Source organism: Melanostigma gelatinosum (assembly GCF_949748355.1).
Source record: "Melanostigma gelatinosum genome assembly, chromosome: 4".
Taxonomy (NCBI): domain Eukaryota; kingdom Metazoa; phylum Chordata; class Actinopteri; order Perciformes; family Zoarcidae; genus Melanostigma; species Melanostigma gelatinosum.
The window spans coordinates 26,845,894-26,873,588 of NC_136637.1; the positions used below are offsets into that span (position 1 = coordinate 26,845,894).

Consider the following 27,695-nt stretch of genomic DNA (forward strand, 5'->3'; position numbering starts at 1 on the left):
ATAGAATAAGGCTGTGCTGCTCGTTAGCTGTTAGCAGCCGTGCTCGTGCCTCTCGGTGTGACAGCGTCACGGCTCGCCGGCAGCAGGCTGCAGTCAGCCCGGATGGATGCAGCTCAGTCCCGCACCGCTGACCGTCGCACCGCTCGGCCCGGTGGATAAAAACGGAATATATTCTCCCCCGAGATAAACTGCCAAATTGCATTTTGCCGCCGAGTAGTAGCGCAAATTAGAAAGACAACCCCGGCTCATTTCGCTGTTCTTTATGGCGTCTGGCTCCGGAGATGAAGAGGGAACCACGGAGGGCGTCTCATGGAGACTCATAGGCCCGGTAGCGGGGCTCTCCACGAAGCGCTGCCGCCTCATGTACTCCTCGCTCGGCCGCGACTCTGACGTCTGCCTCTTCTACGTGAAGGGGGAGTTCTTCGCCATGGACGCTCGCTGTTCACATTCCGGTAAAAAAAAACAAAAAAGCATCCACCTTATCAACCTCTAAAAAGACAGGGTAGTGCACAAGAGGCTACAACACATTTAAAAAAAATGTATAAATAATAAGCGAATTCACAGTAATGCGCCGACAGTACATCCCTGCGTCACTTCCGCTCACAGAGTATGAGGTTCTGGTTAATTTATCTCTCAGCTGGTGCTGAAAGGTCTATAAAAAAGTCTAACAATGTGTTATATTGGGTACACTCAGATATATATACCTGTGTTTGAGAAATAACTAACTGTTAATTTTACTGTTATTTGCTATATACACAAAAAAAAAAGAAGAAGAAAAAATATCTAATTGGTTTAATTACATTTTTTGGTTATAAAAAAAAAAAGACGTCAGTGGCAATCTAAAATGGAATTACATGCTTATTCTACATAAACTACAATAATGATTGCTCGGTAATATGTTGATGTTGTCCAAAGTCAAATCTCTATTTCATCATGTGACGATACTTGCCATATATATCGTATCACAGCTGAGGACATCTGCAAGCCGAGCTGGCAGTCGTGCATTTTAAATATGAAAGCTGCAGTGAGTAAAGATGAGAGAGACGGTAACAAAGCCCCTTAAATTAGATTGCAGCGTCATAACGACCCTACGCCACTGCTTGTTATTCAAACCTCACAACACAATCACATTATCTCTAGAAGGACGACAGCAAAAGTCATTTGTTTTGAGAAGACGGTGATTAACAATTTCCTGTCTTGCGTGTCCCAGGCGGTCCTCTGTGTGAGGGGGACATCGAGGAGGCCGACGGAGTCCTGCAGGTCTTCTGTCCCTGGCACGAATACGACTTTGACCTCAGGACGGGGAAGTCGGGGACGTCCTTACAGGTCAGTGAAAACATCAGTTGGCCCCAAAAAGATGCCCAAAATATCAGCATTAAGTACATCATCATCGTCCACTTCTATCAGAAGTAGGAAGGTCCATTTATTGACACGGCATGAAAAAAAAGAAATCACAGCTCATGAGTCAGAGTCAAGATTATATTTCCCCTTTTTGTTCCGTCGAACATCTTTTCTGTTCCCACCGTTGTCTTGTTTGGTTGCAGTGAACGGTTCCAAACAACAGCTGTACTTTCCGTAAACATCTTGTTCTCTTTTCCATGAATCATTTTCATAAACTGCTGTTTCTCTCGTACATAACAAGCAGCAGAAGAAACATAAAAACAAACGGTTTTCACAGCAGGGTTCGCTACATTGTTTAACATTAAACGCACTGTCAGCTCACTTCTGTTGACGCATTATGGCGTGAGTTCTTACGAGTGTTGTTATCGGCTCCTTTGTCTTCCTTTTATTTTTATTTTTTTTACAGCAACAAGTGTATGAAGTCAAGCTGGAGGATGGCAACGTGTACGTGAAGCACGCCAGTCGTCTCTCCCTGGAGCCTTTCCCTGCGGAGCCGAAGAGTTGAATGACCTCGGCGTCTATTTTTAAGACTTGTTCCACAAACCCAAGCAATCTGAAACATTCCTCGGCCTTATCCGTCTTTTTCACAGGCCGCTTCTACTTTGATTTCTGTAAGCTCAGGATGACGTCGAAGAGGACGTGACATCATGACATTTAGTTTTTCCTGCTGCCGTTCCATCACAGACGCTGAGCACCAGACGGTAGCAGATATGCAACATGAAAACACTAAATGTTACTTTTCTCACTCGATGTTGAGAGAACTCACCAGCATATCGTATTTTATTATTGGAAGGATAAAACAATTTGCCACTTGATCATTCTAGATTTTTAAGGATTCGTAAAGATATTATTTCTGATGAAAATATAACCGAGTCTATTCATTGCCCGTGTTGTTGCTCTTGTATTGCAGATTTCTGTTTTTGGCGTACAGAAAATGCTCCCAAATCTTTAATTTAAAGCTACTGCAAGGAACTTTTATTTTGTCTTGATTTTGGCGGTCCTTGTGGACAAAAGCGGTAGTGTTCCCGGGAGCCCGATTTTACCGCAATAGGGTCTGACAGTTGGCTTCCGACTGCAGGTCGAAGGCGCCAGCGAAGCCGGATCTGTCGGCGGTGGGCCGGTCGCTGCTGGAGGCACCGCTTGAGTCTGAGCTGAAGGAGCTTTTGGGTGAACCTATCGGACCAGATAACGGGTATTATATCTATAAAGAAATAGCCGATCTTCTCGCTGAAGGTCTCGTTTACTTACGTAGGTCATATCGTGGCATCAGTATTAAATTAAGACAGTTGGAAATTTCTCACGGTAACTTTTAATACAAAATCAAACCATAATTGCAATGAGGGGATGAATTCACAATGCAGTCACACATGAAGCCTTTGTGTCATTAGAGGTGATATTAGAAGTCATTGCAATACATGCAAAAAAGCAGAGATAATCTAGTGATTTGTAACTGCAGTTCAATTGGACAACATGCCAAAAAATCAATCGTACAGATGAGTGAAAAACAATCTTTTTACAAAACAAGTAGATTTGAATAATCAGTTATGTTTTAATGTTGAGCTCCTAACAGACTGCCAGTGTATTTCAGCAAATATTACATTCATGAGCATGAAGCTTCCACTCATTTCAGTGGAAGAATCGGTACAATCATGTAACAGCGGAGACGTAATGACTTCAGCAGCTAATGTCCAACTACACTGAACAGTCTCATTACCATCAATAACCCTCTTCCATGTGGCCTTTGGATACATTTGGACACTTGTTCCAGTGATGTCGCGCAACAGAAACAGAATTTGTATTTCTGAACAGGTTTAAAAAAAGAATAAATAAAACAAATAAAGTTCCAGCAAGTAGAACACACATGAAGGGCACTGCAATTAGGATCGGTGGCGGTCCCGGAGTCAAGACGTCTCCATCAGCGTTTCCCTCCGTTCGTGGTCTGTGCACTGACAGGTTTGTCTGTTACTGACGCAATGGGACTCAAAAGAAATGGTTCGTAAGGCGCCGGAGGAAGGTTCACGACCTGAAAAGTGTGTTTTTCGAGCTTTGTGTGTGTGTGTCTCTTTATTTCTCAGCGGTGAGGGCACTCGCTCACTATATTTTCTGGCAGAGGCACAGCGCCCAGTCACGAAGGTGTCGGTGACGGTGTGACATAACGCTCTCATTTTCCTCCCTGCTGTGCAACTTTATTACAATAATAATTCCACTGGCTAAAAATATCTGTTGTGTGCAACATAACTCATCACCTGCAGGGTCATGGGCGTACACAACGGGCATGCAGATATTTTGTGAAAGTAAACATGGTTCAGGATGCTGCACAGGTCGGGAAGCTGCTTCTTACATTCTTACCTCTCGAGTCTCGCTGAGAAACAGACAGCGTTCAGTTTAGCCTTTCGCTACATTTCCTTAAAAGTTTAAATGCATTTTGCTTCTTGTTTATGTGAATTATGTATCTGGTCTTTATGTTAACTTCAACAACCTGATCACTTGTACTGTAAACTGCTGTTTGCTGTTAACTATATTTATTGTTGTGACTCATGCAAAGCTGAATATGTATCTGTATTGTTTAATTCACAAAATCTTGTATTTCAAAGAAAAAAAATATTTTCATCAGAAATGTGAAATTGTTGAATTTTTTTGTGTCCTTAATATATAAAACTCAACTCAGAAAATATGAATCAGAAGTTTACACAAAATCATTTATTTACAGTTTCTTGTTCAATAATAGAAGATTTAATACAATACACAATTTACACGTAAAAACTCGGAGCGAAACAAGATCGCCAACACCATGCAATAGTTGTATTATCAGGAGAACATGTATGTAATTCTTTAACTGGAGGTTAGGAAGTCTTCCTAGAGAACAGTGGAAAACATCAAACTCCTCACAAACTCCAGAAAGTGGTGGGAAAGGTTCAGAGACCACCTCCTGAATAAATTAGAGAGAAAATGGATGAATCTGATCATGCTTAAGTTACGGATAAATTGTTGGTGGATTGAGGGTTATTTCTGCCTAAATTAAGTTTAGCATTACATGCACCCACTGGAATTCTGTGACAAAGAAGCAAAATCTGGTTTTGCTCGTAAATCTACGGGATTGAAAATACAAATCAAGACTTCAGTCCGGCTGTAACAATCGGTGTTGCAGCACGTTACTCAGGAAGTGTAATCTACTTTTCACTCCTTTAAAAAGTAATATTTCTTTCATTAGTTACGTTAATCATTAAATTACTTTGGCTCACTTGATTTTTGCCAGGAGTTAGGTGGGTAGTTCGACACCACTTTCATGTCTGTACGGTAAATATGAAGCGACAGCAAGCAGCCGGTTAGCTTAGCTTAGCATTGACGCAGCTAAAAAGAGCCTGGCTTTGTCCAAATGTCACAAAATGTACCTGCCAGCACCTTTAAAGCTCACTCATGAACATGTTATCTTGTTTGTTTTCATCTGCAATCTCAGAACCCATCGACTCTGAGGGCGAGGGGCTTTATATCTGGGGATCCGGTGAAGTCGGAGGATATCCAGGCCAAGACTCTTCATTGTTTACACGATGATTAGCAACTTGAGATGAGACTGGAGTTGGAGTAGACGGATTACGACTAATAACGAACAACAAGCTTGTTTAAAACCATTAAAAAGCTAAAGATTGCATTTTGGCTCGTTCTACCTCCTTTGCTCTCCACACGGATTATTTACCCGCATTCAACCACAGCCTGCTCGAACGTGATTGGTCAATACTACCCGGACTACAAACGAAAACCAGAATGCTTCAGATGCCGAAACCTTGTCCCATCACCAACAGATTCTGCATGTATGGAGATTATTTTATCTGTACAACCAGTTGTGCTTTTACAGTGACTTCCCAGAGTCCTGTCGTCACCATGAAGTTGCCAGGCTGGCTGTTTCCAGTCTCTATGCTAAGCTAAGCGGCTGCTGGCTATGACCTCATACCTAACAGACAGAAAAGAGAGTGCTACCGATATAACTCTCTGCAAGAAAGTGCATGAGCTTATTTCCCAAAATATCAAACTATTCCTTTAAAAGGTATAAAACTAATGTACACGAAGCGCCATGAAGCCGTATTCATAATATTGACACTGAATAATTCCTCAGTGAGATGAAGCAGTTGCTACTTCTACTGCCAGTTCAACAAGATAAACATTTTCCTTCCATTCAACGTGTTTTATCTTTTGGACTCAGGCTTAAACTCCCGTTTCTTTGATTCTAGAGACTTTGGAGACTTGTCCTTAAGTCATTAAAGCAAACTTTGCGGAGGTTGTTTAATCTCCTTTTGAACTTCCCCAGAAGACGGAGTAAGTGTCTGGAGAGCCCCGCTTACTTTCCCATGCAAAGCCTTACATAATGGTTTACTCAGCCTATCATTGTTACCTTGTCCTTCAAACTCCCCCGATAACTTCTCCTCATGAATAAGCCAATTCTCCTGTCAAAGCATTCTCCTCACAAAAACCCTGCATTCTTCCATGTGCAACCACTTTTGAAGCCCGAGATTCGGTAAGTGATGGACTGCGAGGCCAAAGACCACAAATATTTTCCCTTCCCTTTTTCTACTTTACCAAACAGTTCCCCTAAAAATGATTTTGATAATCTCGCTCTTATTGCGCTTGATGTCTTTGCTCTAACATTTCCTCCAGTTGCTCTCCAACTGCTGGGCCTCCTCAGCTGACCTCACACAACCACAGCATTTGTATGGGACTTATCTCTTCCAACACCTGGATTCAATCATCTTCCTTTTGTTTACAGGGTGGATGCTATGCGTGTGCTGCAGGGAGAGCTTTGTTTTCATCTGTTGAGTGGCGGGCAGCACTCAGGCCTGTGATTAGAGAGGTCAGTGATAATAGCGACGGTATCACATGTTGTCACCCGATATTAATCCGGTTTAATGAGTGTTTTTCTGGAGTGTGCTGCTCCTACTACATAATGGAAAAAAAGATTGTTTTTTTCCCGATGTGGAGTCCAGTGCAACTGCTGGGTTACAGTTCTCTCTTGGTGGCCCACCATGGGACCTTACTTCAGGAACAAATAGGTACGGTAGTCAACGACGAGAGACAATAATTCTATGATCCTGTTTGAATTGTGCCATGAATTACACATAGGACCAGTCACAGGATTGTCGTGGAGTCATTTAGTTTTGTGTGATGTTCGGGCATCTTTGTTGTAAAACTGTATAAATATATGACTGACGATATGTAATGAGAAGACTTTCTCAAAAGTCGCGTACCGGGATGTACTCACACCAACGGGTCTTGCTTCTTCTTTTGCTTCCCAGCTGGAAATTATATTTTGACAAACGTGGAATTCATCGAAAAAATATATTTGTCTCCCGTTAACTACCGGATTTATTTAATTCTAAAATTAGAGCCCATGGGGGTCACCAGAAGAGGAAGAACTTTGCCTCTCCATATATGGTTTTCATTTTATACATACAACTTTACATTGTTAACTTTTAGGCACACATTTAAATCATGAATCTGTGGCACATTGTACAATAATAAATGTAATCAAGCTTAAATGGAGTTGCCTGTACAGTGGGCTGGGTGCCATTTTAATTGTAAATATGTTTGACCACAATCCTCCTGGGCTCAGTATGTTGTTGATGACATGAGTTCATTTTGCAGGATGAAGTTGTTTGTCTGTTTGTGAATGTCAGGGTCAAACTGTTTTAATAGTTCTCAAGAGGATATGTAATTTATTTTCTAATTAACAGCAGGCTTATATTTACCTGTAAGCCTCTCCTGGTTTCTCCATGGACCACGGCCCCCTTACAGTACATGATTTTGCAGTCAATCATACAGTGGGTTTTGTTAATGAAGAGAAGGCTCCGCTGAGAGTTTGAACTCCCTCTAAGAAGAATGCTCTCTGAAGTAAAAAAGATTACTGGGATGTACACGTTGTAAAAAAATCAACTGAGTCATGCAGCAAAGTATGAAAAGGTTAATAAACTCTTGACAGTTCAGAGACTTGAAGAGTGATTACGTCGTTAAATTATTTGCTTAAAATGAGTCCTGTGCCAGGCCTCATAGGAAACACCTTAACCACACTATCTGGCACACGTACTGAAGGAGTTGTTGCTTCATTGTACTGTAATAGTTGGTTACATGCTGATCTTTAAGAATTCTTAAGTTAAATTATATAGTTATTGCACTTCAAGATACAAAACGCAGCTCACAAAGCACATTACCCAACAACAAAAAACAAAGTTAGACCCTAAATGACTGTCCGGAAGGTTTTCTGAGAAAGTGACATATTTGGGGTAATTTACTTTTCAGAAATGTTTCTCTGGTGATGCTAATTTGGAATGTCCAGAGGACAGAAGGAAACTATGTTGTACCTCTCAATCAGCTATCCTCATTTTGGACTGCCTGCCTCGAGTGAGATCCATGCTTTTCTTGGCGGAGGCCTCGGTCTTGCACCTTCTAAGTGTGAAAGGACGTTTGGCTGATTCACAGATGGCAATGTGGCATGCTAATGAAAAACATTCGGAAGCATGACAGAAAACATCCTCTGTTCCCTTGGGTGGCATGCCTCATCCCGCTGCATGTGTCTCTTTTGGTGGAGAGGGATGGATTCAAGTTGTTTCTGATCATTAAGAAACGTTCTGTGGAAGGAAATGGCTAATTGTGAAGTGTTTGGGGCCTGGCGTAGTATTTACAGTTTCTAAATGTTTCAACTCGTGGGGGAAAGTGGAATGCCACGAATTATAACTTTAAAAGTTACATTCTCAAATGTCAATTTAGTCTATTCATACATAAACTTAGACCAAAGCTATTAAGTAAATGCCAGTCACCGCGCTACACACAGTCAACGATGCGTGTATTTTCAGAGGGAAGGAAGAAATGAATATACCAAACCCTTCAAGTAAATCGAATGAATATCTTCAGCCACTCATCGATGTCGCTGAATTGCCGTCTGCCTCTGTTTTGTGGTTTCGATAGTCAAGAGGGAGTTCATACTCATCAACAGACGGGCAACTTTCACTTCCTTGATTCGACGTTATCATATCAGTCTTGATGGAAGAGCTAGAAATGAAAAAGAAAAGGACATTTAAATCATTCCGCTATTACTGTCAATGTAAAGACACTTCAAATGATGTATATTAAACCTGCCTACCTTGGAACATCTATTGCCGTTGCTGTGTGCGCATGGACACTCTTCTTCTGGTTGTAGAGGTGACTCTGCGACCCTGGGTCCTGCCCTGCTGCTCTGAAGGATAGGCCACAATCCGGGTGGGTAACCTCTGCACCTGCATACCATCCGACTCCCTCATGCTCCTCCCCATCTGTGACAGAGTCTGAGCCGGGTTGGTCTGCAGGCGTTGGAAAAGGCTTTCTCTGTTAATTTCCCTCTCTGGACAGCTGAAGGTCAGCGCCACACCAGCGTCCGTCTTCATCTCCCTGGAGAAACCATCCGAGGTGCCGTCAAAGCAGCGGCCGATAGCGATCTCCTTGGCCACCCTGGGGTTCTGGTCTGTGACTGTGTAGATGCCATAGTTGTGTCCCAAAGGATCAACGGGGGCCAGCATGGTGAATCCATGGGACTCGTTGTTTGGAGCGACTGGTGGATGTTTGAGGAGATACTCTTGGAGGAGGCTGTTGGTGCTGGTCCTGCGACAGTTCCCCTGTGGAAGCACCGAAATGACGGATCTGTCCACCTCGGCTTGATCGAACAACATGCCGCTGCATTTGAACTCTAAACAGGCCGCAGAGGTGTTGGCCTCTCGCATGTCCCGGGTGCTGCGGATGTCTCTTATGCCATAAAGTTTGCCCTTCGTTTCTCGGTGTGTTCCTCCGTGATTCTTCGACCTGACCATCACTTCCTTCTGTCCATGGATCTTGATCTTAATGAAGCATGCTCTGAACTCCTGGGGGTTGGGCCACCAGGAGAGGTAGTCTCCCATCCAGGTCGTCAAATCGCTCTCCTCAAAGGGAACAACATTGTACTCATACTTGTCCTTTTCCACTCTGAAGAATCTGAAATGATTCGCATCAATAGGGGCATTTTCACAACCCATTAAATTCTGATACGGATATATTGGCCCATTCGTCTCATCAAAATTATTTTGGTTAGGCTTTGCTAAGTTGATTTTGAAGGCCGTTTTCTTCAGAGCCGGATCCTCGTGGTCAGAGCGCTGGTAGTCTAGTTTATCCAGATAGGGCTGGGACACGCCAATGATGTTTGGATTCATCTTGGGGGAGGACGGAGCTGCCTCAAGTTCTTCCCCACCCATCATTGCTGTGACATAAGCTGTGTAAGCATCGGGCCTTTGGGCATCGCAGAAAGCTGGTAAACAGGCCCCGTTGTGTCCAGTTATGACGCTGTCGAAGCGGCCCCACGCCCTGGGATTAGAGGAATATCCAGGTTTAGGTTCCAAATTGATCAAGCTGATCACAACGCCCTGCAGCTGTTCACTAGATAGGAACTTTTCGCTCATGTAGGCACGTACTTTGACGTAGCAGCGTCTGTTTTCAGGCACGTCTAGATTGAAGAGCCTACGTTCTCTGATCTCCATGTTGCCTATGAGGAATGTGCGCTCCTCTCGTTTGCTTCGCCCATGACCACCAGCAGTTGTCGCGGTGTAGGAGAAGTCACTCTCCTCCTCCCAGACTCCCGTGTCTGGGTTTAGAGACCACAGTTTCATTTTGGGGATGTGCTCTGGCATTTTGACGTGCTGCGTGTCGAGAAGGACCTGAACAGCTCCAGCTCCAAGCACCTCCTTGTTGGTCTCGTCTCTGAAGTCCACAGAGAACATGCCATAGGTCCTCAGAGGGAGCATGTCACCCTCACTGTCCACATAGTTGAGATCGCCAGGCGCTGCGGCCGCCGTGGTGATATTTCTTGGGTCAATGAATGTGACGCTGGCTTTCACGGTTCCCTCATAGATTTCTCCATTGTCCTTGTGGAAGGAGTTGGGAGGAATAACCAACTGACCAATGGGGTCTTCGCCTTCAATTTCCCCGAGGTTAATAGAGTTGGTCTCTCCTGCATTGATGTCAATTGGTGTCTGCTTTCTCATAACCTTCACATTGTGGTAGATGGACCCACCTTTCTTATCGAGGATGAACACTTTAGGAGTGTCAAGAAACTTCTGAGTGGGGTCAACAAAATTGACCACTAATCTCTGTGTGTCAGGAGGAATTTGCAGCGTGAACCCTCCTTGGTATCCAGTGGTGCCCATCCGCTCTTTACCAATGTAGATGTGCCCAAAACGCAGAGGCTCATCATTGTCAGCTGTGACCACTCTGCCACGGACCAGCACAGTGGGCTGCAAACACTTCTGACAGCCGCAGTGAGTCACAGCCCGGATTGGGAGGCTGTAGCTCCCACAGTCGATGATTCGACTTTCCGTATTTTGGACCCCGCAGCAGAACCCGGCTTCGTCTCTGCAGCGCATATCAAAGTCTAGGGAGCCAGAGCATTTGTTGTGAGGGCAGCGGCCGGTGTTGTAGTGCATGGAGTCAGTCCCATGTTGAACACAGTCCATCGGCAGTCTGATGAAGTGCGTCTCAGGGGTGGAATTGCACGCTGGCTTTCCTTTCGCTGTGAATAAGACGATAAATTACATTAGGCTGGTGTTGATACGACACATATGAAAGATAAAATCAGTTATCTGATGTACATAAAAGATGAAAGGCTTTTCTCAATGCAACGGTAATTAGACATGAAGTTGAAGAGAACATTTATTTACCAACAATCCAGTGGGAGTTGGAAAGAAAGAATTAGTGTTCACTCAGACATTGGCAGAATAATGAATGTACATGATATCATGGTGGACTTTATAGTCAAGTAGCCTTGTTAAGCTCCCAATCTCCCAAGTAAGTCCATAATTGCAGACACATGGAGCAGAGCGTTCCTATGAACCATTACTGTACTGCTGATGACTTTACCAAAAAGGCTCAGAGTTTCCTTTGATGACAAATTAGGTAACTCTTAGTCATCTGTATGAACTGCGATTAAAACATTTTATGAGAAATCAACTTAAACTTCTGCATAATGTAAAATAAGAGAAGAAATTCTGTGTTAGAAGGAGTGAAAGGTTTTCATCCTGCTCTGAGGCACAGGTGACATTTGGAGTGCAGGGATTTGTCTGTGGCCTGGGATAGATTACTTTAGCACTCTTCCATGAAAGCCCTGTTTGTTAACCGTGTCTTAGCTAACAAACACCTGAAGGATATAAGCAATGTGTAGCTCGCCCACGCGGGTGTGGACACGCATACTCTACGCGTCATCATAGACTCCGAAAGAGAAAAGAAACAGGATTTATTGACAAGCTTGGATTTCGCCTTAACTTAAGAAATTCAGTTTGAGGTGTCCAGAGTCATCTCACACAATAAAGCATCCCAGCTTAGGAAGTCGTGGCTTCAACCAACGTCAACATCATAAAAACGTACTCCAAGACGCCACAGTGTGCCAGCCCTGATGTTTTTATTATCCTTTTTTTTGTCTGGAATAAAACGTTTTTTCCCCTCAATGACCGACATTCTATGAATTGACTTTTCTCTCTCCTTCAAGTTGTAGCACACTGTGGTTTTGTCTGAATCCTCTTCATGCATGGACATGGCTCATGGATAATTTGGCGCTGACGTTCCTCTTGCAAGCTCAGAGGCAGCTGCTTTTTATCCAGTAAAGTGAATTGTGGTTGTTTGCTTTTTGTCAGCGGTTTTACTTGAATCTTGTGTCGAACTTTGACTGAACACGTCATTGTCAAATGCACTGGGATAGCAGCCATCCTGAGCGATGATCCCCATGTGCCGCTATCATCACACTAAATGGTTTTCTGTCCAGGCTGATGATGATGATGAATTACAGTTGATATTACATCAATGTGCCACTGACTGGAAAGGAGCTTTTGTGTCGTTTTGACTGTGAGACCAAATTAGACCAAATATAAAGGATACCCCCCCCCCTTTTCTCCGCAACTTTTGTGCGTTTACTTGCACTGCTATGTGTCATGAAAGCGGCCCTCAAACCAGCAGATTAAAGAGGTAAATACTGGCCTATGTGAAGGGGTTTATGTTTAAGTGGAAACATCCTAACTGCGGTGAAGTCGAGACACAATTGCTTTAAGTGAGAGATCCAAGACTTTACCGATTACAGTGAGGAGGGCTGGAGAGGACTTGATGCTGCCTGCAGAGCTGCTGGTCTTGCAGTAGTACTGCCCTGACTGCTCCGGCTTCAGGCTCCACAGTACAAGCTCCTCTTCATACTTGTACAACTTCCTGTCCAGAAGAGTCCCATTGTGGTACCTTGAAAAATAGTTAGAGAAATTAAAACTTTTTTTTAAAAACTCTTTATTTTGGATTTATACCATTAATATATCAAAACGATATGTATAAAATGTTGATGATGGTACCACTCAAATCTAAAAATATGCAGATTGTTTTAAAAATTGATGATTTCAGCCAAAAAAGGCTTTGATAAACCTTCTATATGCTACCTGCCCAGCACCAAATAGCAGATTGGATAAAGGCTCTAACTGGTGCACATAACGGAGTATTTAGCAGCTACAGAGACATTATTCTCAGGACCGGTTAAAGACCAAACTAACTGATTCATGCCACTTTAATAAAAAGGAACCTCCAAATATAAATTCCACAAAATGTCAAAGTAATCACTCCGCTCTGTTGCTAGCTATTTCTGTGATTAATAATGCACCAGCACAATAATTCCTCTCACCAGTAGTATTTGTCAGGTGTTGGTGATCCCGTTGCCTTGCAGCACAACATCACCCGTCCTCCCTCAAAACGCACTTTGTCCTCCGGGTGCTTCACAATATACGGCTTTTCTGTGGAAAGAGGAATAAGGGCAAACCCTCAAGACCTTCCTCTGACTGTTGCGAATGTTACTGCAGAGATTTGAGACCTCATAAAACTCAGTCAGACATTGCTTTGTTCTCACATTGGTCCCTGTGCTTATGAAAAATGATTGTTGGGGGGGAATTACTTTTTCAGAAGCAGCACTGGGTTATTTTGATTTGGTTTCCATGCAACCAAACAAGTAAATGCTCCAGACAATGTGAAGTCATACAATAGGCCAGACTGTTTATGTTGCAGCTTTGACAATTTCCTGTTTACTACAGTCTGCGAATATGACTGGAGGATTTACTGGCTCTGCAGAATGATAACAAAGGAAATCAAGAAACTCTTTCTTGAAAGTGAAAATAGTTATTTTAAGAAATAGCCAACAATATCTTCAATTAATGCTAAATTATACTTGATATGTGTTTGGTTTGATTGAAAGCAACAGACATCAACAGAAAAATATTCTCTTTTTCATTAATAATCGTTTTTATGAGCACTCACCGGCTGATTTGAGGACCACTCGTACCCAGGACAACCCTGTGGCGTTACTGGAGCTGGAGACGGTGATCGGGGCAAACCTATCCTTCCTGATGGAGATCAAGGTGGAGCTGGAGGAGCAGATTCCTGTGAGCCTGAACTGACCTTTGGCATCTGTAAGGGCACGGATCACCTTGGTCCGTGCCCTTACAGATGCCACCCAGGCTTCTGCCACGGGGACACCGGTCACACCGCGGACTTCTCCGTGCAGCACGTGGTCCTCACACGTACACTGGCTGCAGTCCTCATTGGGGCGGCCCTCGGAGCACACAAGCTGACATTTGGCTGTTGGGAGGACAGACAGAGACATGAGCGCAAACACACACATATAGCGGAAGATTTCACAATTGAACAGCCTTGCCTTTGCATACAGTACCTTGGCATGGACTCTTCCCACACTTCTGTATTTCAACAGGCCGCCCGGTACACTGAACTGTCTCTGAGGTCCTCACACAGGTCCGTCTCTTAAGCCTGCGACCACCACCACAGGTCGCCGAACACGTCCCCCACCGACCCCACGGACCCCACTTGGCTGATCACACACGGAGAGAGACAGGAATGACGTGAGTTTGGAATTCAACAAGTAATGCATTCATATTTTCTGTTATTTCGTGATTAATCTTTTCATTAGCTCCATCATTCAAACTTTAAACAAAGTGGTGTAATGAGAGACAAAGTGGTGTAATGAGAGTCGTTAACTCTCTTGTGTATAGTGCATATATGATCAGTTCATAAATAGTGCAATTATACAGTATTGCCGGCATAAAAAGAACAAGAAAGCAGATTAAGTAGCTGCAATTGAAAGATCGCTGATTACAAGAAGCTCAATCTAGAACTCTTGAACTAATAGTTACAATGTTCTGCTCCAGAGGGTGCTGAATGAAACCATGCAACAGAAAATGGTATTTAGGCATTTTCAACGTCAGACTGAATACCAAAACTTAACTTTCTACAATAATCTCTGCTCTAACAATTATACATAAAGGAAGAATGTATTCCCAATTCAATGTTGGGATTCAATGCAAGTTCGGTTCTGGCAAATCCTGTTATTCTCACCGGTACACGGCGGGTTGGAGCACTCCCTCCTCTCTGAGTGGTGCCCGAGGCACGCCGGCACCAGCAGGAGAGGCATGGGCTGAGTGTTCACACATTTCCTCTGGCGGACCTTGATGCCCACGTCGTTACAGACTGCTGTTGAACACGGACCCCACTCACTCCAATCAGTCCAGTAGCTCTGCACTAAACACACACATTGAAGAAGGACGTGAGACATCCTGAGCTAAAGCTGCTATTATGTGCTGCTGTTTGCAAGCAGAATCAGGAAATAAATACATTATTTAACATTATTCAAGAGCATTTATTGAGGCTGAATCCTCCAGTGCTTTCATGCATGTGGGAATGTGTATTCATGCATGTGTTTGGTTGTATGCTCAGGTCTATGAAGTGACAGCTTGAACAGCCCTTAGCTGCTGTTGTCAGAGCTACCTGGAGGACACTGGAAGCGGACATGGTAGTTGGAACAGATGCGGCCCTGAGGCTGTTCCCTGTTGATGCACCAGAAGCCCTTCTCCAGACTGGAGTGGACCACTTCCCCGGTGTCTGCCGCTGCCACCCAGTCGGTAGTGCGAGCCTCCATGGCGGCGGGCCGAACGCAAACCTTCTCCCTGTAATAGAAACGGATCGCCTCCAGGCGCTCATAGTCTCCATTCCCTCCAGGATGGTCGATGTTGAACCAAGACGTCCACTCTGTCACGCCTGGAGGCACATGGAAGGGAGACATGAAGGAAAACCAAAAGAATGTCGGGTTAGAAAATGCATAGAAAATTCTCAGGATACAGAAATAGGGGAGGAAACCAAGGTTAGAAAAACCAAGAGGGAGGAAAGGAGAAAGGATGGATTACAAACTTTAAGAGGAGGTCTGCTACCGCGATTTGAAACTGACTTCATACACCCAAGGGAGCTTTGCATGGTCCAGCTTATTTCCCAAGCCCCGTGCCTTGACTGATGAGGAATATTGTCTAGTCTGCTGCATGCACTGAAACCTGAGCTCTTCCTCAGGAGAACTATGAGTGATTCAGAACAAAAGAATGTATTAGCAACAAACTGATTATTTATTTTGTTTCCAAAGTAATGCATAACTCTGATGAAGCTATTTGGTGATGGGACAACAATCTGGCCAGACCAACACTGCTGCTCTTTTGTTCCAATAACAAATGTTACGTCATCGCAAACCTCCGCGCCAACATATGACCGTATTGATAAGCGGGACAAACTACAACAACCAAATTCCTGTTTTAAACACAGATGTACAGCTGTCCCTTTCATCTCACACACTCGACCCCCCTTCGACTCCCACAGCTTGAGAACCACTGCCATGCACACAGGTCTGAATGTCACTGCTGATGGATTCGGTACCTGTTGTCTGCGTGTCAGTGAACGCGTTGAAGGCCCCTCTCCTGCTCCTGTCTGACGGGCTCCTGGTCCTCACAGTTCCTGCAAATCGGGAGAAAAAAAATCTGGATATAAAGCAACACGCACATAAGCTATTCAGTGGAACAGCTTATAGGATGTCTTTGAATGCATGCATGAAGCAACACGCATACATTGGAAGTTGGTTCAACTTCAAAAACAAAAGCTCATCTGCCGCCTTAAAAACTAAACTCAATTTGAAGATACGTTTTGTTTTAACTTAGAAAGTTAAGTTATACAAGTTTAACTAATGATCATTTGTTGTTTGCACTTGATAATCTGAGTTAAAACAACCATGTTACATTATCCATTTAAAAGAAACCTTTATTATCTTGTCAAACATATAATTTCCCACAATATCAACTCACAATTTCAAGTTAAGATCATTTCAACGACAATCGTACAAATTGCCATTTCCAGCGAAGTGGACTCATGTTTTGAAATCGTTTCATTTTTATTCCATATTTTGACGAATAATGGTAAGTTTGCTAGGTTCATTAAACTTCACACCGAGTCAACGTACAATTCATCTTTTCAAAGATGTACAGAACAATATATTTGAACAAGATCAATGACTTTAACACTGTCAAATGTCAAGAATTCCTAATACACAATAAAAAATAAAACCATTTCCATCCTTTTTTGTCTATTTTTTCATAACTGCTCATCGATTACTCCAAAGCTTCACGTGTCCTTTTTCTATGAACAGGCTCACGTACCTTTCTGACCACTGAATGGTTTGAAAAATGAATTTAGTGGCGTTACGAATATTCTGAACACTACCCAAGTAGTAAACACTTTTCTACATGCAACAAGAACAAACATGAGTAACGTTTCTGCCTCCAGTCAATGCCCAACAGTGCAAAAATGAGAATGGCTTCCTCAATGCTTGAGGTGTTAATATAAAATCTTGGCCAACATTCAGCCTTGAGAGGTCGGGAGGAACAAACGTCTCCACGACCACCGCCACGTTGAAGATGTTCAGATGAAAAGCATCACGCAGGACGCCTTGATGTCCAATCACCAGTCCAAGGTTTCACCATCGACCTAAAACATATGGACAGATTTAATCATGACCTACAGAGCTTGTGCAGAGCTTATCATTCATAATTTGGAGTCACTACTTCATTGTAAATATTCTTTCAAAAACAACAACTAAGCTTTTCGTGAAAAGAAAGGTTCAGTGATTATTCCAACAAAAATGGACGTGGAAAACATTTGCTTCAGTTACTTTCAAAATGAAGACCAGTGAACCCAGTATGATCATTGTCGTCTCGGCGTGTCAATATATTGCCTTACATCAGCGGTTCCCAAACTTTTTAGGCCGCGCACCCCCTTCTACATCCCGACCGGGTTCGCGCACCCCCCCCCCCCCCCCCCCCATTAATTAAAAAAAAAAAAAAAAGACGCAACAGAGCCTTTTAAGCCTTCATAGCCGCATAAGAATCGGACCAATGAGAGAACAGTTTGCTCGCGCGTGGCATTTGTTTACAAGATTTAGTCCGCTGTTAAATGTTGCAGTGTGAACACAAACCGAACAAAGGAGCAACTGCAACAAAGCAAACAAACTGAAGGTGTGAAAACGCCCTGAAACACTGCAACAAAGTTTCAATAACTTTCAGTGACACAAGGCGTCACTTTTAAAGAGCAATAAGGATGTGAGGACACACGCACAGGCTCAGAGGCAGATTATCACATTTAATTTACAATTAATGAGCGACTAATGCAGCCAGGATGTCTTCGGACAAAGCATCGATGCGGAGACACAGTGTTGTTGGACACCGGGATCATGTCCAACTTTTTTGCTTCTTTCTCTCCAATCATACATTCCACCATCTCTCTGGCAGCTGGCAAGCTCACGTCTTCGGCGATTGTGTGCGGTAGCCCCTTTCTCGCTATTCTGTAACCAGATATGAAGCCCGTAGTGCGTCATTTATAGACCAACACATGAATGAGAATTGTTGGCTGTTTTGTAACTCCTCCAATTTCGATATAAACAATGTAAGGGGCTTTTGACTTGCACTGGCATGCTTGGTGTTCAGGTGGCGACGTAAATAAGAGCTTCAGACTGTTAGCCAGAACCTCACTGCACACCACGCACTGTGGCTTTGGGGAATCTGCGTTGCCAATACAAGTGAAGCCCAGACACACATACTTTTCATCATATTTCCTCTTTTTTTCCCAGTCTGATGCTCACTCTCGTTTCCTCTTTTTCACCTTGACTCCGCGATGGGCCGATGTGCTCCCGATTTGTCTGTGCTATCCCTTCCTCCTTCCTCCGTCTCATCTTCCTCTGACTCGATTTCTTCTCCCGGTCTCTCCCCACGCACCTCTCCGTTCCCCTCGCCTCCGATTCCTCTCTCTCTCTCTGTCCCTCTCCTCTTTTATGACTGATAGCTTCAGATGTCCCACCTGACAGTTTTTAAATTAAAATTACATTTTTTTTTAATATTTAATATTATTACACCATCAGACCGCCATTACACTTTTCCTCTCGCGCACCCCCTAGAGGCAGCTCGCGCACCCCCAGGGGTGCGCGCACCCCACTTTGGGAATCCCTGCCTTACATCATACATCCGGATTATCTCAGAAGTATCCTCGCAGAAGACCAAATACAGCAGCTGTTCTTCTGTCCTCGTTTGTGTCCTGTACAATTTAAGAGACAAGAGTGAGTGAATGCAATATTATACTGTGGTAGAAATAATGGCGGCCTCCTCTTAGTCGACTAATCGGTCCTTTTGGTCTCAGTCGACTAAGATTTATTCCGTCGATTAGCTGTTTTTAATGTTGAATGAGATATTTCCGAGACACTTGTGAGCACATCTCTGGCATATTAAAGATTTAGTGTGGTGCTTTTATTTTTTATTTTTACAGATTTTTGACAAACTAATGGCTTCGTCGACAAAATCATGAGTTGGTTTAGTAAGAATTTCTTTGTTCGAGGACAGTCCCCATAAAAATCCTTATTCTAGTGAACATTGATCCGTTTATTATTGAAGTCACTGCAGAACATTGCTAAAGGTCAACCTCCTCCTTGATGAAACGGCTGCTTTGTACAGTTCTCAAGAGACACGGCACCATCTACGCCATTTAGCTGCAGATGCATGATGTGGTGGCCATCGCTGTATGACATTATATAAATCCATATAACGACCAAGGAAAAAGTGAAATGGAATGAATTCATCTGTAATGTTGAAAACATTTTTGAACACATGCAGCACAAGTCCTCCGAGGAAATAAAATAAGTGCAGGCCAAGCCTCCATTGAGACAAAAGCAAAACTATTTACGTCTTCGCTTTTTCCATGATTCGTGTCCACTCCTTTGTTTGATTGGTGCCAGATAGAGAAAGGGGCATGCCATGAAACAAACACAAATACAAATCCTCAGCAAAACTCTGGGCAGCATCACCATGTGTGTTCACTGAAGAGTAAATCAATTCTCGAATATTAAACATACCAGTAAGGGGAGACGGTTAAAAAGCAGCTATGGTGATGAATCAGATGTTTGCGCGTCATGTCCAGCAACGCTACTCGCAATCAACCCACCAACGAAAATATCTGGACTAGAGTGGTGCGTTTCGTTATTAGCGTTATTAACTGTTTCATCATTTGAGGCCTTGAGCAATGAATTAGCACGGATATAATGCAGTGGTAATGCAGTCACATTGGTAGAGCACGGAGAGCTTCAATGTTAATTGAACAACACATTTTTATTAAAAAAAATAAAGCGCACTCACCTCCTCTTCGTCGTTGGGTAAACCTTTGAAAACTTCATGTTACTCCAGTTGGCATTTGCGCTTAATCCGCCTCAACTTGCAACTGTCCTCCGTAGTCTGACAAATATTGCTGATATTTTAGCTTGTTGTTGGAAAACTATCACTGTATCCTTTTTTATTACAGTTGAACTTTCTAACTCACTTGACTTTCTGTCAAACCCCACAATGGTGGCCACATCTCCATTCCTGTTTCCATTTTCAACGAATCATTTCAGGTTCAAGGATCATTTGTTGTCAATATGCAACACAGGGATGGACGTCAAGAAAACGTATAAACTTTAATTAATTATCAAAACCTTCATCCCGATGATTGTTGCTGTATTTCTTCTCTTGCAAGCTTCCATCGTTCTCATGTCTCCACTTCCATCTCCTCTTCCTTCTCGTCCTCTATCTGCTCCTTTTCCATGTCTTTGTGTAGATTTCTCCTCCTGCATCGGGCGACACCTTCCACTCTTCATCCAAACTGTGGAACATCCTCTCCATCCATCACCTCCCCCATGCTATTTGTCATACGTCTTTCCATCCGTCAGTCCTCCCTTCTCCTCTTGATCCACCAACAAGCAGCTGCTGTTGAGGATGCTAATCAAGCTCCAGCTGTGATAAATCAGGGCACGCAGTCATCTGTTCACCAGCGGCCGAACCAGAGAGCTTCACTTGAACTCGCTCCACCACCTCTCTCACACACACACACACACACACACACACACACACACACACACACACACACACACACACACACACACACACACACACACACACACACACACATACACACACTTAATGCAGCAATTTGTTGATTTCTTTTTTTGATCTTAATGATGTATACACATATGCCATGCATACACATACAGCATGCCTGTATCCCTGACTCATTCTTACATCATCTTCCCTTTTCATGCACACAGCAGCACAGTGAGGATCTTGAAGAAGGCAAATGTTGCCGTATTAGCACAAGAAAGATATTCCACCTGACTCGTCAATGTAAATGTGTCTCTTTGAATTATTAAACGTGCAGTATGATGTGTTTTCCCTCCTGCTTTGAAGCTGAATGACTCATTTTCCTACAGTTTTTTGTTGTTGCTGCTGTTTTCAAAAAACGTCAGTTGTTTGCTTGACATTTCATCTCTGAGTTTAACTTGGGCCGTATGGGGAAAAAAATTAAAGTCATGGTGCGGGACAGAAACAAAAAGTAGCTTGTGTAGCCTCTGTGTGTGTGTGTGTGTGTGTGTGTGTGTGTGTGTGTGTGTGTGTGTGTGTGTGTGTGTAATAGGTGCAAGCAGTTCGCACTTTCGGAGAGACACTGCTGAGTTTACGAGCAGAGACTCCCAGCACAGAGGCCAGTATTGATCCCAGTCCCCACTGGTTTTACGGCTCACTTGGAGTCTTTATTGTCCTGCCAGCACATTTCTTCTCAACCCTTTTGATAGATTTAGCAAAAGAAGGCTGGCAGCTCAACATAACAAAGATCCACTGTCCAAAAATATGTATTATAAGTTGTAGGGGCAACATCGAAGCAGATGTGTCTCTGCTTGCAGGTTCACTTCAGTAAATCAAATCAAATAGTTTTTCCACCCTTCTCCTTTTGTCTCCTGAATTCTGTCTTCATTACATTTTGACAGTTTTTCTGCCAGTTTTTCTCTCTGAGAATTAAAAAAAAACTTTTCTCAGGGCGAGTATGTGGTGAGGCAACACAAACAACCCTTTTGTTTCACTTAATTAACACTGACTTCCAAACGTGTGGCTAATTAATTACCCTCCACACTCTTAAAGGGCATCCATTTATTTCCAAGCCATGATAAACCCGTTTTCCTGCCCTTGTCAAACAACATTTCGTCTTCGCTCACACCAAAAACAAAGCGCAACCATTCGGCTCCTGATTATCATTTCAAGATGTTTGACAAGGAAAACAAAATAGCAAACGATTCTTAGAGTTTTAGGAGGCGACTAACGGCTTTAGAAAACCCAAATGTTGGAAACCCAAATGTTGGGGTAGTGACCTCAGTCGTGGTCGCTGTGAACTGGTCCGGTTCCCGTGACGGACTCACTGAGCTTATTGTGCTTCTGAGTGGCATGTTAACACTTTATGAATTTTAAAAGCTGGGAGATTTTATTGGGGCACTGCTTCATACAGCTGGTATGTGAGGAAATTCACCTCATCAAGAAGCAAGTTTTTCAAGCCAAAGGGAGCGAGGTTAGAATTTATGATTTCCTCAATAATCCACCCGAAAGTGCTCCACTGGTACACTTTATCTTGTTTGTCCTTGTTCATGCGTTCATCTTAATAACCTTGTGTTCATGACTTCGTCAAGCTCCCCTGACCTTAACGAAGTATTTATTCAAACACAAAACATGATCTTTCCCTAAACCTAACCCTCAGATCAGAAAAAAGCTTTCATGAGTTGTTCTAGAAGGCAGAGACAACATCTTTCAATTTGAAGGACTTGTTAGACAATGAGTCAGGTTGGGGGACGCTGGAGGCACCGTGTAAGAGACACACCTGGCTTTCGTGTAACAACACAATAAAATAGTACCGTTTAAACCCCATCCGCATCATTATCAGACGTAGGACGTCCCACGTTGGGGGTTTCAGCCAAAGCGGTACAATGTGACGAATAGGGATGAGATCCCGTTCAATAAAGAGGTGGTTGAGGTTATGATAACGATCTTGGCCAAAACAATGTTGTCTGTCAGTTAGAAACGTCAAGCGAACATTCGTCATACATTACAGTGGCACTGATATATTAGAGGAGACCTGCATCTGTGGACTGGTTAGCATCTCGGTTCCACATATAGCCCCATGGCAAGCACCTAAATGACTATGACAGCAACATGGCTGAAACATAAAGCCACTGGATTACTTTGTTTCCTACACTGCAGTCATTGTCATCTCCACCCTCTCTGTTGTGACAACTGCAATTCTTATTTTAGGGGACTATATTTGGATTCAACAATTTACGTCACAGTGGCTCCTTCTGAAATACAGCCGGTGTCCAGCCAGGCATACTTTACACACAAAGAGAAATCCTCTACCAATAATTATCAATGCCTTTGCAAAGGACTGCCTCTCTCTGGTTCACTTTACAAACCAGTCGCCATAAAAAAAAATGTTGGCATTGTACGTTTCTGCAAACTATGGATACGTTGAATGTCGACGTTTCTGAACAAAAACATGTACCATAAATATGTTTAATTTCAGCTTCTTATCACGCATGCAGGAACTCACAACATGGTTAGTGTGAAACGTAGGTTTAGGCAACAAAATTACTTGGTTAAAGTTAGAAAAAAGATCAGCGTTTGTGTTAAAATAATAACGTAACAACACAATAACATAACAACACAACAACGTAACAACACAACAACACAACTTAACGTAACAACTTAATTTAACGTAACGTAGCAACGTAACAATACAACTTAACGTAACAACTTAACATAACAACGTCACGTAACAACGTCACGTAACAACGTAACGTAACAACGTAACGTAACAACGTAACGTAACAACGTAACGTAACAACATAACGTAACAACGTAACGTAACAGCGTAACGTAACAACTTAACATGACGTCACAACACAACTTAACGTAACAACTTAACATGACGTAACGTAACAACTTAAAATAACTACTTAACGTAATAACGTCACGTAACAACGTCACGTAACAACGTCACGTAACAACGTCACGTAACAACGTCACGTAACAACGTCACGTAACAACGTAACGTAACAACGTAACGTAACAACGTAACGTAACAACGTAACTTAACAACGTAACAACGTAACAACACAACTTAATGTAACAACTTAACATAGCGTAACATAACAACTTAACATAACGTAACGTAACAACTTAACATAGCGTAACGTAACAACTTCACATAACAACTTAACGTAATGTAGCGACGTAACGTAACGACGTGACGTAATTACGTGACGTAATTACGTGACGTAACGACGTGACGTAACGACGTGACGTAACGCCGTGACGTAACGACGTGACGTAACGACGTGACGTAACGACGTGACGTAACGACGTGACGTAACGACGTGACGTAACGACGTGACGTAACGACGTGACGTAACGACGTGACGTAACGACGTGACGTAACGACGTAACGACATAACTAACGTAAATAACTAGCGAATTTCCTGTGTAAAGATGAAGTTAAACCTAACAAGTGTAACAATGTTACCTGACCTGCGTAAAGTAAACATTTACCTTTGGTTCTTTGCTTCACATTGCACATGAACAGCGACCTCCTGGGTGACAGTCTTCGGGAGTTTTCGCCAGAATCTCATAAAAAAAGCTGCTGAGGAGAGGAAGAGGGGGAAAAATAAAGGACTTCTTGAAGTTGCACCCAGAAGGGTTTCAGTCAGATTAGAGCGGCACGGTTGTGCCAGATGTATGTTGGCAGAGAGACAGGGCTTAAATAGAAAGTCTGGGTCCTGTTTATGATATCCCAGATCCTTACAAGAAGGGAGAAGATTTGAAAACAAATTTGAGAACGAGGTTGTACAGTATTCGGCGTTTAAGTCAGCGGTATTTAATTCGGTAATGTGAGTGTATGTATTTGTGTGTGTGTGTGTGTGTGTGTGTGTGTGTGTGTGTGTGTGTGTGTGTGTGTGTGTGTGTGTGGGCGGGCTTGTGTATGTGATGATCTGTTTGCCATGTCATATGGAAGCTGTTTATGTGTTTAGCCTGATCCTTCGCTGAGGTGTGTGTGGTTGCAGAGGAGTCTGCTTTTTCTCTCTGCATCTATCTCTCTCTTTACTCCGGCTTTCCCAAAAATCCAAGACTGAATCCTAAAACATCTGGAGCTCATTAAAATCGGCAATTTTGTCCTTGACATCGACTAATGATGCAAATCAACCACATGATTTAAGGATTTACAAACGGTATAACAAAGGCGTCGTGCGCTCTAGCATTTTCTCCCCGATGATATTAAAAACACAACTGGGCCGCTGTGAATTATTTCTGCATTAGAAACGTCTGGAAGTCCTCGCATGAACCTCTGCACCTGTGGACAGGTACAGAGCCAGGAGCTGGAAATAGCTCAAATGAAAGAAGCTGATTAGTCCTGCAATAAATATCTTGGCTCACTCGCATATACACATTAATAGAGGAAAAAAGAGAGATGTGAAATGGCTTGCAGGTTGTTATTAATGGGAATTTGCGGATTTTCCCTTTGATCCATTGTAATCCCTGTCTCAGTCATTAAAGTCCGCTGGCCAGACAGCTCTGTGTTTGGAGCAGACAGTGGTCAGCATCTGGAGAACTAGCCCCTGCCTTTGACTCACCACGGCCCTCCAGCTGCTGCTCGCATACACCACCTATAGCTTTGCCTGTATGCAACAAGAGAAGAAGATTGGAAGTCCTCTGGCTAAAGGCTTGGAGCTGGAAGCTTGCACTGAGAGGTGGTAATGCCACGGTGGGCATCCAGCAACAGCTGCCGCCTTCAAATAGGAAAGCAGCTCATAAATCTGTAAGCTCTTAGGTTAGAGTGACAGAGAGCAAGGCGAGAGCATTTGACGGAGGAGGGCAGAGAGAGAAATAGACGGGGAGAGGCGATGGAGAGGGGTGTGAAAGGTGGGGAAAGTATTTGTGAAGAAATTCCTGAGGGAGGCAGATTAGAAATAAAAGAGGAACAGATGGAGACAGATGGACAGACATTGCTTAAGTGGTGGACTGAATGTAGCTACGTGGTGAGACCATCAAGAAAGGATAAAAAATGGAAAGAGCGACATGCTGGCCAAGTAGACGGGGGGAAAGAGGACGGTAAAGTCATTTTACCTGCACCCTTTGTCCCCCCCCCCCCTCCCTTTTATATTCCATTTTCTCATTTAGCACAAACCCAGCAGGTGGGAGAGTGGCTCGCTTGGTTTGCAATTATTGCCTCTTGTTTCCAAGGTGACAGGGTTTATATCTTTAGGGGGGGCTGGCAGCGCGTTGCAGGGTGAGGCGAGGACAAAACACTCCGCCTTATTGCACGATGTGGTTGTACAGATTGTAAAATTTTGCAATCCGTTTTAAAGGCCGGCATTCGTTCTTCACCTGCTCAGAGTCACCATTTGTGCATTTACCTTCTTCCTTCCCTCAAACTGTCTGCGATATACTCATCGGTAAATGGCACGAAAGCCTTTCCGAGACAGTTACGACTCCGAGTCCAACGAGATATGGAGATCTCCCCTTCTTTAAAAAAATAAAAATAAATGTAAAGTTAATGGGGAGCAGCTGTGATGTGGACAGAAAGTGACAGCTCTGGAAAAACCTGTCGTGTCATTCAGGAAGAGTGGTGAGCTTTCAAAGGGTTGTAATTAGCTGGAAGACCAGAGCATCATGGGAGCTGACAGTATTCCACAGTAAAAAACTGTGAAATCAATTGAGAGAGAAAGTCAGTTTTAATTGGCTCTCTGTGAGGTCATAAAAGTCAGTGGATCTGCATTGAGATACTCACGCCTTCTCGTTGCCGATAGCGGCGGCAACTGTGCTGCAGTTTTTCCATAAGTAAAAGTGCGTGTGCCATCCGAACCTTGAGTCACCGGCAGCACTTTCACCGTCATCAACAGAGCTTTTTCTACTCTAAACCCACAGGGACCTCCTCCTCTTAACCTCGTCCTCCATCGCCACGTGCGGTTGATTAGCTTGGTGCTGAAATGTGCTGCTTATTTTAACAAGAGAGATTATGAACTACAGAGGCAGTCTGTAAAATAACACACACGCACACACACAATGCCAAACGCACACCCTTCTTATCACATGAGCTCACCACCAGAGTCCTGCTGCTCTGACATCATCGGGGAAATGCCGTCAACCCAGAAAACCCTACAGTTGTGTCAGTGGTGCACATGTGAGCGGTCATACGCTGGCCCTCTGTTCCTACAGTGTGTCATTTACTAAGAATGACAACAGAGATAAAACTCTGAACCAAATTCATGTTAAAATTGACGGGAATCTCTACATTTACAGTTATTTTCCTGTTTTTCCGGCATTCATTTAAAAAAATCAGCAATAATATAAATAGGTTGAATGTTCAGTCTTCACTTACCTTGGCCCAGAGCCACTGAAGCCAGGACAGACAGCAGAAGCACCACCTTATTTAATTCCAACATGGTAGCACACCTTCAGTCACAGAGGGCTGGCTGCTTTTCTCTGATCCTCCACAGAGTTGACATACAAGAAAAAAAAGAAATTAAAAAAAAAAGTGTTGATTCTTCAGACAGAGCTGAGCGTAGCCGTCAGGTGCGAGTGATGCTGCTGGCCGAGCTGCTCGTTCCTCCTTTGAGTTTAGTTGCTGAGTCGGAGGACAGGAGCTTTTTAAAAGAAGGGGCATCGGGAGTGCACACCAATCCAGCCCCTCTCCGCTCGCCATTGGCCAGTGAAATGTAACATCTGGGTCCCCCATATCATCTTCCAAAAATAGGTGAGGGTTTGGTGGGGGTGGACACAGAGAGGGAGGCAGAGACTAGCAGAGAGAGAGAGGGAGGGATTGTGAGTGTGTGTGTGTGTGTGTGTGTGTGTGTGTGTGTGTGTGTTTCGTTCCTGATCGTCAAAGCTAGAGCTTAGTAGTTTTGACTTGTTTTGCAACAATATTTTCATAATTTTTTGATGTGTAATCCTCTTTGGCTCCAGTGTCGTGGTCTTTATCCAGCAGGTGTGTGCGTGCTTCTATGCAAACACAGAGCAGCTTTGTTATTT

At 43.4% G+C, this 27,695-nt stretch overlaps 2 protein-coding genes across 2 annotated transcripts; one reads left to right on the forward strand and one right to left on the reverse strand.

Annotated features, from left to right (window-relative positions):
* Positions 1-225: 225 nt before the first annotated feature.
* Positions 226-1,906, forward strand: LOC306776561 (Rieske domain-containing protein; the record flags this gene model as incomplete). The annotated part of the gene is made up of 3 exons (XM_079267273.1): positions 226-452; positions 1,211-1,326; positions 1,808-1,906. Exons 1-3 carry the CDS (start codon positions 263-265, stop codon positions 1,904-1,906), a joined length of 405 nt encoding a protein of 134 aa, XP_079123399.1. The 5' UTR covers positions 226-262.
* A 2,208-nt stretch (positions 1,907-4,114) lies between these two features.
* On the reverse strand, positions 4,115-27,131 carry cilp2 (cartilage intermediate layer protein 2). Its single transcript, XM_079267219.1, has 10 exons — positions 27,046-27,131; positions 16,168-16,245; positions 15,238-15,507; positions 14,809-14,991; positions 14,129-14,284; positions 13,717-14,037; positions 13,091-13,199; positions 12,503-12,660; positions 8,528-10,954; positions 4,115-8,436 (listed from the first exon to the last, which is right to left on the reverse strand). Exons 1-9 carry the CDS (start codon positions 27,107-27,109, stop codon positions 8,538-8,540), a joined length of 3,756 nt encoding a protein of 1,251 aa, XP_079123345.1. The 5' UTR covers positions 27,110-27,131; the 3' UTR covers positions 4,115-8,436; positions 8,528-8,537.
* Between the last annotated feature and the right edge of the window lie 564 nt (positions 27,132-27,695).